The sequence below is a fragment of the Acartia tonsa genome, chromosome 5 (assembly GCF_053477335.1).
Source record: "Acartia tonsa isolate MP-2025a chromosome 5, ASM5347733v1, whole genome shotgun sequence".
In the NCBI taxonomy this organism is placed as follows: domain Eukaryota; kingdom Metazoa; phylum Arthropoda; class Copepoda; order Calanoida; family Acartiidae; genus Acartia; species Acartia tonsa.
This window is the reverse complement of record NC_137264.1, coordinates 35,609,645-35,624,053: the sequence shown is the minus strand read 5'-3', so window position 1 is coordinate 35,624,053 and position 14,409 is coordinate 35,609,645. Positions and strand designations below refer to the sequence as shown.

At 31.5% G+C, this 14,409-nt stretch overlaps 1 protein-coding gene across 2 annotated transcripts in view; it reads right to left on the bottom strand.

The window, feature by feature from the left end:
* Positions 1-2,608: 2,608 nt before the first annotated feature.
* The window catches only part of LOC145319378 (uncharacterized), a 51,681-nt gene continuing 39,880 nt past the window's right edge, over positions 2,609-14,409 (bottom strand). The window contains exons 7-14 of one of the 2 annotated variants that reach the window (XM_080161488.1): positions 13,762-13,847; positions 12,257-12,343; positions 9,437-9,488; positions 8,315-8,403; positions 6,587-6,679; positions 4,995-5,058; positions 4,152-4,201; positions 2,609-2,759 (exon numbers count right to left, since the gene is read on the bottom strand). In XM_080161488.1, the coding sequence (XP_080017614.1) occupies positions 4,161-4,201; positions 4,995-5,058; positions 6,587-6,679; positions 8,315-8,403; positions 9,437-9,488; positions 12,257-12,343; positions 13,762-13,847 (512 nt within the window). In that variant the 3' untranslated portion in view covers positions 2,609-2,759; positions 4,152-4,160. The remainder of the gene's footprint in view (positions 2,760-4,151; positions 4,202-4,994; positions 5,059-6,586; positions 6,680-8,314; positions 8,404-9,436; positions 9,489-12,256; positions 12,344-13,761; positions 13,848-14,409) is intronic. The other variant, XM_080161486.1, reaches the window with a different exon arrangement.

Here is a 14,409-nt window from a genome sequence, read left to right as displayed (position 1 = left end):
GTTTAAATTAACTAAAAGAGCTGACTGTCCGTGACGGACGTACGGACGGACGGACAGACTATAATTATAGAAAAGCCTCGCTTTAAAAAAAAAACATTAGGAACGTCCATGAAAGCAAAGCCACATAAATAGCACAGCAAAAAGAAACCTGATGGTTGAAGGGTTGATATAGTTGTATAGATTATTTAGTAATATATAGACAACCAACTACTTATTTCAAACTTTAGCTTAAAGTCCTAAGACTGTATGGTAAAACTCTCACCTGTTTTATAACAAGATATTCTCTTATTCTTTTTCTTAATGTCTTGCATCTGACAAAGCAGTAGTTTAAATAAAATTTAAAAGGATTTATGAGTTAGTTTTTCCGTTTTTTTAAAAGCAAAGCTTTTTTATAATTTTTTTGATATAGAATTTATGACTTATTTAGAAAATGTACTCTTCAACTTATACTAAAATCAAGTAATTGCAAAGCTTTTTGAACTATAATTGGATTCTATCTTTTATGATGAAAAAGGTGTCTAATGATGAGATAGAAATGAAATACTTTATGCTTTAATCTCGCCTCAGACAGAATAGTATAATCTTAAGATTAAAGAATTAAAATAAAGAGATAAACAAATTAGCTTAAAATTTGTATCAATGGATTTTTTATTACTTGAATCTTACACCAGATTATCATGTACTCTAAAAGTGTAACTTGTAGATGGCTAAGATAACGATCCCCACATCCCCTCCCCTCTTTCTGGATGAACGAACTAATCACTAAATGATGTCCATGTTAGCAACCTAAATTGACGTCATAATATACAAGTATATTCTATAACGATTTCTATATGACACATTACATTATTTTGATTGCTATTTGTTATAGGTCAACTTACATTAATTCAGGATTTTCAATGATTATTTAACACCAGAATAATTTTTGCAACATTACATTTTATGAATTAATGTAATACTTTTGTTGCTTTGAAAAATTCAGAGAAAGAAAATTATGACATATCATACTTGAAAAAAAAGCTGCACTACTAAAAATTGTATCAATTTGATTTGCAATATTTCAATGGGTGCATAAAATGTACCTATATCATATATTTTTCAAATATTTGTTACTAGCAGAAATCCCTCCTCCTTTAGGGGCACTTCATAGAAGGTAAGGGGTAGGTCGACCTTTCACTTTTCATTTTAATCTTAAAAAGTAAAAGAAAAGTTTTGGGGGTTAAGGTTTTTTTCCAGCGTCAGTTTTTTTCTGAGGGTTGGAGGTAACATCCCCCAATATGATTATAAACAGTCATGCAGTTTGCGTTAATACATTAAGCTACAGAGAAACAGACAGACATCCTGTTACTTTTTTTATATAAGGAGTAAATATCATTTATCTCTGTAACTTCTGTATGCAGTGTTGTAAAATAATTGAAATGAAATTGAAACATAAATTTTACTAAAAATCTCAGTTTGGAATGTGTGCTTTTGGTTTTGTTTGTGTGTGTGTGTGTGCGTGGGGACTCAATAAAATATGTAAATTTGCTTATAATCTTTACTAAAATACATATGAGATTCGATATTGGGAGCCAGAAAAAAAGGAGCCGACTCGCGGAATTTGTATGTAATTGAGCATTTTGTGTCTCAAGTCATTTTTGGAGTGTGGAAACTTAATAACTATGGTTAATAAATATGCCAAAACTTAGTTTGTCTTTTATGCGGCAGAATAAATGAACAAATGAACATTAACACTTGTAGAGTGTCAGAGCTGAATAATCATAATATAAATTTATAAAATCAAAACATAATTGTTTTAATCAATTTAACTGCTTAAATACTTACATTTTTAGGACTTAATTATAGAGTAGCTTATCTTATAACATTGTACTTTGTTGTCCTAGGAATCAGTATTCCAAAAGTTATATAAATCGGATTAATACATCACATAAAAATTTGTTGTTGAAAAAGTTAAAAAATCAACATGTTTAAAATGGACATACGGACATTCTGGTAAAGATTATAGAGTTGCTACGCTTTCTGAGCAGTACATAACTACTATAGGAATCACCATGCAAAGTTAGAAATCGACAACAGAACGTACAGACCGGTCCTAATTATAGAAAAGCTTCGTTTTTAAAAAGTAACTATAGTATATAAACATATAAGGACTTATTCTAGCGTGTAAACCAAATGAGTAGAGAAAGTAAATCCGTCAAAAATTATTGTTTTTTTAGTATATCAAAGTTGTTATGTTTATCAATGAACTCAATGGTCCTAGTTGCAAAGCCCAATCTGTCCTACTTTTGATTCCTGTGACGTCATAAAAATGGGGGATTATCCATCTCCTTTTTAGGGGTTTTCTTTCCCACTTCACCTCTCATATCCCTCATATTTATGTCACAGGAATGAAAAGTAGGACAGATTGGGCTTTCTCGTCCTAGTTGAAATATAATTTGTAAAAAAAATTAACTTTCCTTTAATTTTAAAATCAATGAGAATCTAATTTTAAAGATCCTGTTATTTTTTTTATTTTTGTTTGTTGGACTTAATGTTTAACCCAATCCTCAGGATCAAACAGACAACCATACATCATATCTCTTCAATATTAAAATAAAAAAAAATAAACTTTAACAACAAATTTTTATTTATAAAATAATAACAAATAACAAAGAATAACAATAAGAAAAAAATAACAATAACATGTTATCCTAGGAATGGAATAGGTGTCCCAGGATTTGATAATGTGGCCGCAGTAGCCCATGCAGTCCACCCAACAACTAAATATTTAAAAATAATTAGATAATATTTTTTATAATTATTTCATAAGCAAAGCATAGTTTAAGGGAGCCCTGTAGAGTTATTGATGAAATATACTAGCTGTAAGCCCCACATTACCTAGAAAGTTATTATAAACCCATGCCTTGATGCTACCTGTAAGCTTAAGCATCTGGCTAGCTATAACATAAAAATCACAAATCAAACTTCCATGAATAATACAGATTTTATACAATTTATAATCTACAGATATTTGAAGCATTAGTCAAGCACAAAAAAATCGCCAAAAATTTATAGAAAGCTCATAAAGTATGTTGATTTTAAAATTTATAGGTAATATTACCTAAAATGAGATGAGAAAATATACGGTTGAACCCTGATTCCTTATTAATAGCGAAGCTACTCTATAATTTGTTAAAAGCGAAGCTACTCTATAATTTGAAATGTCCGTCTTTCCGTATGTCCGTCCGTCCGTCTGAAACATTTTAGGGGAAATGTGATTTTCTCTGCTCCTTTTCAAGATAGACGCCTGAAATTTACAGGGATTAAATTAGTTTACATTTTTCATATTTTACAAAGTTTCATTAAGATTCGTCCATTGCTTGGGGTGCTATGATCAATTCATACATTTTTGAGTTTTTATGATTTTCTAGACTCCCATTCAAGATTTTTGGCTGAAATTTTCAGGGATTAAATTCTGCATACTTCTATCAAGTTTCATTGATATTTGCTTATTGATTGGGGTGCTAGTTCGATTCCTAGATTTTTAAGTTTTCATGACTCTTATTCAAGATATTAGGCTGATGAAAAAAATCATGGGTTAAATAAGTTTACATTTTACATATTCCAACAAAGTATCATTAAGATTTGCTTATGCGTTGGAATGCTAGATTGATTCCTAGATTTTCACATCATAAATCTAAAAAGTTTCGTGAATTATTTTAGTTTAATGTTTATTTTTTATTACACTTCAATTCAAAACATGAAAGGAATATATCAGTGCTCACCGGAAAACTTTGGGTAAAAGCTCCAAAATTTGAATATGAAGGGAAATATTTGGTAAATAAAGTACTTGTAGAAAGCAGCAGACCAAACCAAAAAAAATATACTATACATAAATGTATGTTTAAGTGTTTTGTGATTGTATCATGCAAATCGAACAAAGTTACACAGGATTTATACATTTTGTATAATATACTTTTTACAACTTCGTTTTTAAAGTAAGGGGAAGGAGCCAATGATGTTAAAGGGGGAGGGAGGGGGGGGGGGTAGAGTAGTGATTACCCAAAAATTTGTGAAATAAATTTATAACCCTCTCCCCCCCCCCCCCCCCCAACCATAATAATTACATAAATCCATATAACTAATGTTGATCATCATGCAATGTTTCTTACTGTTTCAATCTAAGAACTAAACAATCCCTTTCTAAGATCTTTTACAACATCTAAAAATTAATAAAAAATAAACAAAATTAGTAGGGAAGCTAATGTATAATTAGATTATGTCCTTAAAACCGTTATAAAGTTAAAGTACTTTTATAGATTTAATGCCTTTTTATTTAAAATTTCGGGTTTTCCCTCAAAGTGCCTTGTCGAGCACTGGCACCTCTATCTTATTTTGAAAAATAATTGAAAAAAGGCAGAGGAGAGCGGGTTGGTTTTAATGCATTGAAAGAGAAAATCCTGCCCTCATTTTAAATTTAAGTTAGGGTGGGGCGGGGGGGGGGGGGGGGAGGTTCATGCTTGCAGGGCACATTGAGGAACAGCACTAAAATTTCTAATAACACAAAAAAAACAAGAATAGTTTTATAGCCACAACATGACAATTTCCAATACATTTCTTGCTATTCTACTCAACTTTTCCATTAAATGAACTCCCCCTTATTTTTCTCCATTTCAATTTCCTGTAACCCAGAGAGAGAGAGAGAGAGAGAGAGAGAGAGAGGGGACAATGGGCTATTACACTATTACACTAGTCCCCAATGTTTTATAATAACGTTTTCTTATTCGTTGGCTTTACAACTTTGGGAACATAAGCAGATCTTGATTAGTTGTATCATTAAGTGTTTAAACGTTTCAACCACTAATTTTAATCTACAGAAAGGGCAGTTTCGTGTATCGTCATTGGGGATGTATATCAATTTATCGGCCATTGTCTCATCCATTTAGATTCCTCGTAACCTAACTACTAAACTCAAATAACTTGCATAGTAGCACCGCTGATGCTAATAAACGCACCTTGGACCAAAGCAAAGATACCAAGATCAGCCAAGCCTAATCTTCCACCAGACGGAGCTTGTCTCTGAAAACAAATATTATACAAGTTTTTAACTTAAAACCAGGACAAAACGTTTCACAGAAACCCAGATAATATTGTTTATAAACAAGGCACATCCACTCGTTGTATGGAAGTGATAGGTTTTAATAATGGCAATGCACCGCCTTATAAATAAAAACATTATAAATGGTTCCTACTGCTGTTATGTCAGGTGCGCGACATAAATAGTTACAGAGGGGAAAATACTTTGGTCCATGGCACATCTCATTAAAACCACAGTTAGACAAAAGAGGTGCAATCAAAGGGTTTACTTGAAGCCATTTAGTGGACAACAAAACTAATAAAAATGCATATGGATATTAGCTACTAATTTAGCCAATAGAATAAGGAACGGAGATAGTAAATAGATATTTTGATGCAGACTTACAGACATAATTGACTTGTAAAGTAGCTGCATCACTTATAAAAAGAAATTTTCAAACTTTTTTCATTTAGTCTATGGAAACTGAGTTGAATGAGTCAGTGCGTTAAGATATTTTTGGTACATGGCGTTTCTACAACCGGCAGAAATACAACTAGATGTTTTTTTTCTCCAAAACTTCTACCAAAAATACAGTTATACTTAAGGTAACTGGCATAAAAACATGTAATTCCGATAGCGAATTTGACTTTTTGTTCTATTAAGTTCTCGTAAATGGTTCCAAATGTTTGGGAAGTTTAGCTTAGGTAAACTAAGAACATGTTTTGGGAGTTTTGTATGCAGTATACTACCAAAAGAATAATTTGAACTCCCCATCTCAGACAAATGTATAGATGTTAACCAATGAACAGATCTATAGTATAGATGTATATACAGACAACTACCTCCCTTCTTTTTTCGAAGACCTCTTTCGTCTGCTTCTAAATTATTTTCTGCTACTTGGCTGTGTTAATATAAGAGACACCATTGGTTGATCTTCAATGACCCAATAGAAATGTTGTACAAGGCGGTTGCGATAGGGAGATAAAGATATTTACTTCTTTCTCCCTCTAGTGTTTTACTCTAATAACCGATAAATAAGAATGGCAGTTTCTTTCAAAGTGTCGTTGCCTGCTATGAACATTTTTTTCCCTTTTTTGGATAAATTGACAATAAGGTTGGATGTGGTAGTTTGTTCAGAAGTTCAGGTTAGGTTTGTTTATATTGGTTACAGGATAGCCCCACAGGAGTATGTCATACAGAAAAAAACTGTATTCAATTTTTTTTATTTTCAAAAATAAGGGGGAGAGGTTTTGTGCTCGCTATGCACTTTGAGAGAGAGCATCATTATTCATAAATGTAGAAAAGCTTTGCAACTTAAATAGAATCAGAACAACATCAATAAGTTGCAGAGCACAATAAATTGATAATGTTCAAACTCGCCAAGTAAATTATATACTGGATGCTTATCTTAACAAAAATTACAGACTTGTATCTAAAATATCAGCCGATAAATTCACGTTTCTTACAAACAGACGGACGGATGATACAAATTATAGAGTAGATTCGCTACTAAAACACGAACATATTTACCCCTGTGCCTTCAGATTCAGAGAAATATTGAATTAAAGCTTTCTCCACCAAGTTCTGGAAAGTTGGCAGATCTGTCAATGCTTCAAAATCAACCTGTGCAGTTTTATAGATTATAATTGATTAAAAATAAACTATTTTAGGAGGCGTAGCAGCTCAATAACGAACTTTTAAATGTCCGCATGTCTTGTTCCAATCTTCTGTGTTGATTCACAAATTAAAATTGATTAAAAATAAACAGTTTTAGGAAACGTAGCTCCTCTATAATCAACTTTTAAATGTCCGTATATCTTGTTCTAAGCTTCTCAGTCAACCTGAAGGTTTTACAAATCATAATTAATTAAAAATGTTTTGGAGATGATCTCTCTCTCTCTCTCTCTCTCTCTCTCTCTCTCCTTTATATATATATATCTCCCTCTCTCTTTCTCTCCCTCTTTCTGTCTGCCTATCTCTTAACTTATTATTTTAAACATATACGCTTTTATCAGAATTAATTGTCCTTGTTGCAGAAATAATTATTTTTTTGAAGCACAGCTATTCAATAATCAACTCTTAAACGTCCACGAGTCTTGTTTGTATGAGATAGCGCCCCCTCTGCAATTTTTAAAGATACATTTTGGGGGAAGTTAAAATGGGACACATTAAATTGATAAATCTAAATTAGAACTTTGCTAGATGCAATAATTTTGTCCTTGTTTTTTTTACAAAATAATTGATTGTTACAGTGCAAAAACCAGAAATGTAAATATTTGATTTATAAAGAAAGTTTGTACAAGTCTTGAAATGTTTATTTTGGAGTTATTGAAAATTATTAAATTGTAAAAAAAGGATTTTTTTTCACATATGATTATACATTTACATAGATTTATAAATAAATATTTTTGTACCAAAATCACAAAATATCTTATACCTTAATGTTTATATAAAGTTATTGGAAAGAATAAAGTTTTATTAAAAACAAGAGTATGTCTACGTAATAATATTTCATAACAATAATAACTTTTGTTTGTTTAAAGCTCGGCACTCGCGGTTAGCTTATTTTTTTATCGTTCTTTTCATCATTTAAAGGCATATCTTATTAGGCCGTTAACTTTTGTAAGGCCGTTTGGAAAGTGACAGTCCAAAAACATATTCATTTTTAGTATCGACAGCTACAATAATCAGAATTTTTGGGTATAGTCCTTTCCACGACATCCCTCCATAAGGGGCGATTCTTAGTATTTTTCACAGTAGCTTTTCTCCTATTTCTAGCCCCTGCGGGGGGCTCTAACCCTGCTTGGCCAATTACCTAACCCTGTGGGGCAATCACCTAACACAATATAACCTAACCTAACCTAAAATAACCTATAAAAAGCCATTTTAAGAATACGACTAATCGCCCCTTATGGAGGGATGTCGTGGAAAGGGCTATACCCGAATTTTTTAGCCGCTGCCATAACAGTGAAGACCATTGGAATTTTTAAAAATTCTCAGCCGCACAGATTACACCGATCATTCGGGCCAGGGATGTCAACTGGGGTGGGAGTGATGCCCATCATATCCAATTATTCCCGGGGTATAAAATAAGAAAAAAAAATGTCATATAATTTTCCTCCTAATAGAGATTTTGTATCCTCCTATACCTCATTGAAAATGCTTAGCTGCCGAGCCCAAATTTGCTTTTCCTTAAAAATAATATACTTCAAAACAAAAGGAAAAAATATAAGGGTACGTGATGTCAAGTAATATTACCTCCTCGTTGGGAAAGCTTCTACCAAAGACAGTGGGTCCATTTGTGTTAGAAATTGTCATCAGAGCTCCCCAACCAAGCCAACCAATACCTTAACATAACAAGGAACAAAAGTAGCACATTAAGAACAAGCTGATAATTTTAAAGCGAAGCTTTTCTATGTATAATTAGGATCGGTCCGTCCGTACGTAACGGATAGCTTTTATAAAATTAATTTAGGCATGTTAGAATTATCTTATCGAAATCAAGCTTTACAAGGTGATTCATGTAGTAGTAAGTATCAATTTAGAAAGTATAGCAACTCTATACTCGTTACCAGAATGTCCGTACGTCCATTATAAAAACATGTTGATTTTTAACTTTTTTAGCAACAATTTTTTTTGTTATTCATTGATCCGATTAATTTGAGTTTTGGAATACTGATTCCTTATAGAAAACAAAGTACAATGTTATAAGCGAAGAATCTCTTTAATCAAGTCCTAAAAACGTAAATATGTCCTTAAACATTATCCTGTATTTAAGTAGATTTCATCTTTTTTTTTTACTTTTTTGTTTCGACTTTTGTACAAATATAGTCTGATTATTCAGTTCTGACACAAGTGTTAATGTTTGTTTGTCCTACCGTTTAAGAGCTTCGCTTTTATGGATGTTGTCATCTTTGTTTTATTAGGTAATATTCAATAATTATTAGTTAATTTTATGATAAATATATATTTTGGAAGGTATTGTTATTAAAAACTAATTATGATATTTTGTTGGATAGCTAATTTTATATATTAAGAATAATTTACATCAATTATCTATGTTATAGTTCAAGTAACCAATATATGTATATTTTTCTTTGATAGTGGACAGGCTGATTAACATCAAATTTTAATAGAAGCTTTTTATTATGATTAAAGATTATTTGTCTAACTTTTTAAAAGGAGAGTTAAATTGGGAAAGTCAATCACCCCCCCCCCTCCCCCCCAACCCCTTCAAACTTTCTCTAGGTTATATAAACATTCCCAGGAGCTATACGTAGAATCGCTCTAAAGGAGAACCAGATCTGTCCACCTGTTAGCGAGCCAAAGAAACACAGAGAGAGAGACAGACATCCCGTTAATTTTATATAATGATTATACCTTGAGCCAAAATAGAAATGCCAACATCTCTCATTACTCTTGCTGTCTTGTCCTAAAATTTAATTTAAACTGTTACAAAGGTTTTGGAACAAATTTATAGGGGATATTTTTTATTATTGAAAGCCATCATTGAAGTGATAATAATTTATACTGCCTCCTTAAGGCCCATTGGAGCGCTTTTAATGGGTTGTAGTGTTTACCATTATATTGATTTAAAAATTTGATTTTTTTATTTATTGATTTTTTAAGAACAATCTTTTTTATAAGGTTGGTGGTATTAAAATAAAGTTTCAAATACATTATTTACAAATATAACTCCTGTACTGTACATACATCCTAAGTCCTGTACATATGCCTCGCTTTTATAAGAAAAAAATACACAAAACATGTATAATAATAAGCAAAATTTTATGTTTTAAATCAACAAGAAGATAATATTTCTATAAATTATCTGTAATCAAGTAAAAAGCGCGAAAATGATTTTTGTATTTGCAGAATTTTTTTTTTTTAACAAAATCCATTAAATTAACATATTATAATATTCTGAAATATTATAAGATTTAAACCAGTTTTGTTAGCCCCGAAGGGCCAAATTCCCTGGGTATCAAAACTGGTAATAATTTTATGATTTTTATTTCAATATTTGTGGAAAATAGTCTGAAATACGATATAAACATGATTTTTCAGTACGACTGAGAACAAGTTCTAATAAGGTTCAGTGTTTCCTCATTTCAGCATTGAATATATACTATACAAGGGCATAATCACAACGCCTCCCACCCACATTTACAAATTTCATTATTCATTTTTTGATATCTGTTGTTCATCTACTAAAATACTGGATTCACCACATATCATGTTTTCCATTTTTGTATGCAAAAAAACTTTTTTGCTAATCATTGTAAGGGCTCAGAAGGCTAGGGTTGTGATAAATAGATTCAAAGATTTTTATCAATTAAAATCATGCAATTCTCAAGGATGTACAAACTTTTATTTGATGAGGGGGAAAGGTGGTGGGATTAAAAATTGATTATAAATTGTCCAAAGGATATCTTTTTTTGTGGCGGAAGGGGGGGAGAAACAACACATATATATATTACATAATTCAAATCGACTAAACTCGTAGAACATTTGTCCTATATCTTGTTTTTACAATTTCTTTTCCAATTTCCACCTAAGATGAGAGATAGGATGATGACAATATCCTGTTGTACATGATCTTGCTGCTGACAGTAAATTTTAATATCTTATGTCAACAGTATGTCTGGTATGAAAGGTTAACATAGACTTTAACCTAGTATAAAGTAGTAGGATTTTTTTGTCTGAATTTTGAGATTTCAATAACTACTGAACTGGTCTAATTCAAATTTTTAGAGAATATTCACTTAGTTTCTGGGATGATTAAAGCTATTTTTTTTTAAATATGCCTTGGGTTGTTTTATGCTATTTTTCTTTCCATCCCTTCAAAGCCACTATGTGCTAGGGGCGCAGCCACTATTTAAAAAAACGGCATTACAATAATGACTTTAAGGAAATAGCTTTAGAGGAAAAATCATTAAAGTAAGAAACAACTTTCTTATTAGATATATGTATTATTATGATATACTAGCGGCTACGCCCACTAGAAGCCTCTAGGGGCACGAAAGGGGGAGAGATGGAAAAATCGACCCCCCCAGCCCATTTCAATTTGAGAAAATATATAAAAAAAAACATTTGTGTTGGTTGGTGGTCATTTTTATTGGGAGGGTGGAGATACCCTCCCCTAAAATATTTAAAAACCTTCCCTGGACCTATAAGAAGCTTCACTGTAAATAAGAACCATATCAGTGGTTAGCGAGATCCTTCGCTACAGACAAAAAATGGTTAGTACTTTATATAATAGGATGGCTAGATGGTCATTAAAGAGTAAAATTATGTCGCTTTGCTTATTATTATATTTCAACGTTATGTGAAAGAATTGTAACAACTGTCCACATAAAGTGAGTAAAATTTTCCACAGAAATATTCTTGTCAACATTGAAATAATCCATTTTTATGACACTTTTGTTTTATTGGCCTTTAGACATTTAGCGTGAATTTTCTTCTTCGAATTTGAACAATACAGATAATAGTTTTATTATTGTACTGTCTCCTATGTACAACTATAGCTCAATAATATTACATTTGGTCCAGTGCAGTGGCGTGCACAGAGATTCACCAGGATTGGGTGAAACAATTGGTGGGTGATAAAAGAATTTTTTAATTTTGGGGTGTTAAAACTCTTTATACCTTTTTAGTGTACGCCACTAATTTGGTCAATTTCATTTAAACTTAGATTTTTTAAAAGAAGAATTAGTGAAAGAAAAAAATTCGCTATTAGATATTAGATCGTATGACTGATGTAGGATTAGTAATAAATCTGTAATTTATTGATGTGGATCAAGTTTTGGGGACCTTTTTCGTCTGCTAGCGAATTTCTTTCTGTTTTTTGTTGTAGCGACTTGGCTGTGTTAATAGTCTCGACGACGCTATTGTCTGATATTCAATGACCTAATTGAAAGCCAGCACAGGGTCCACTGTGTGGGGATGTAGAGATATTTTAATATTGTTTTACTATAATGGATTAATTAAGAGCTCTAATTTACTGATCGTTCTCTCTTTCAAATACATTATCATACTCTAGCGGTTGTATTCCTTGCAACTGGGGGCTCTGCATTAAAAGGGTAAGAAGGGAGATTCAATAGGACCTATATGAAGGTTCCCTAAAACTGAGAACTCAAAATGAGATCTTAAGCTTAAGACGAAAAACTTCCTATTTTATCTACTAGGATGTATTATTACCTGAGTACCAATGCTGGCAGATCTGGACAGAGCCTGTTTAATCAAATTTCTGAATGAAGGCAAATCTCTGATCCTTTCAAAATTCACCTGAAATGAAATTAATTTTATATTCGTATTTTATCTTTTTATTTAAAGCAATGCTATCCACCAAGTATTTATTGTCAGTTCGTTAATTTATTTCCGCCATTTAAATAAAAATTAAAATAAACAAAATTGCCTCTTATGTAGATTACAATTATTTTTGGCAAAATATTAAAATTATTATTTTGTTCAACCCTAACAGTTGAATCCATTTTTATAGAAGCAGAAATATAATCTATGATTACGGTTTTGACCCTCTAAAAACGTAATCTACCATTCCAATTTTGCCTATCATCAATGCCGATACGATTTTTGAAATGTACCATTCCACTTTCAATCAAAAAATCTTTATGTAAAATAAAAATAATAACTAGAATATACCATTACTAATACTAATATGTCGATTTAAATAAGGAAATCAATGTTTATGAATACGCTGGTATGTAAACATAAATGTACCATTCCAGTTTCGCTTCTATTGAAAGTGGAATGGTACATTTCAAAAATTGTATCGGCATTGATGATATCGTCACCAAGAGAGGGGAAAGTGGAATGGTAGATTACGGTTTTTAGAGGGTCAAAACCGTAATCATAGATTATATTTTTATAAAAATAGATTTAACTCCCTAACTGCCTAATGATAATAATGAGACCCCAAAATTTTCATTTTTATAGCTGTTACATTTTTTAGTAAACTTAGGTTAGCATAAATGTGCAGTACAATCCCTTCCTCCCTGCCTCCCTGGTATGTATATCAAATAGCCGATGCCCAAAGAAAACAATAATCGTCAAATTAAAAATTTATTTCTCTACTTTGGACATAAACGTCCCTTATATTATTTTAATGTTAAATACATTGAAATTTTATTTAATTTATTCATCTTTTAATTAAATTTGAAGTTCAATAAAAGAAAAACTACATCTTTAAACCTATAATATTTTGATTAATCTCAGATTTAGTTCAATATAAAGTGCTATACAAATTTTTAGTTCAAATATCTCTTAATGCATCTAAAGTGCTCTCCTCAAAGAATTTATCAAGCACTAAAACCCAACCACCCTTTTTTTAAAATTAATAAAAAATACGAGATGAGTGGGTGGGGGTTGGGGAGAAATTTTTTTTGCTTAACCCTGCGGGACTACCCAGTACCCATTATAACCTAAGCTTACCTAAAGTAACAAACAAGCAAGGCCTAAAAACTATCTTCCACTTTTATTACAATTTATTTTAAAATAAGGTGTGGAAGTTTTTTTGAGTGAAATTGCTCTCTTGAATATTTATATAAAATTTAGAATTGTCTTAAAAATAAAATTCTGCTTATTGATGACACTCTACAATATGTTCGTTTGTCTTACAGACTCATTTTAGAGCTTCGCGTTTATGGATATTGTCATGCCTTTTAATTAAATATTGATATCATTACCTCGTTTGAGAAGCCTCTTCCGCCGACAGCTGGAGCGTTTGTGTTTGAAATAGTCATGAGAGCAGCCCAGCCTAACCAGCCAAGTCCTATAATTGACAGTTTCTAGTTACCATCCAGCCTCCAGTATGTAATCTATTTTGTCTGTCGCTCTGTGAGTCATGCTACAAATCATAAGTATTAATAGATATAAAAATATGTATGAAGGGTTGATTTTAACAAATGATGTTTATATCTCCATCTCGGTATTTCCATCTATGATTTTGTGCTTCGCTTCTTATGGATGTTGTCATCTTTGTTTTATTACTAGCGCAGCTACCCTTTAACTATTTTCCGATCTGTACGTTCTTTCGTTAACTACTGTTCCAATTACAATCTGTAACATACCAACTCACATATAAAAAATCTCTAAACTTTTGGTGTATGTTTCCCCCTAAGAATTTAGAACGTCTTTTTATGTACAAAATATATTATTAGTTATTTGTCGCATCGTATTATAAACAGCTTTCCGAGGGTATAAAAATTCCGTGCCTTCGGCATCTCGGCGTTAAAATAACTGTTTTTAATCTTATAATTATTAATTCTTATATTCGTAGAAAACTGGATATAATACGATGCTAGACATAATTTTTCATTATAGCTTAGATAGAA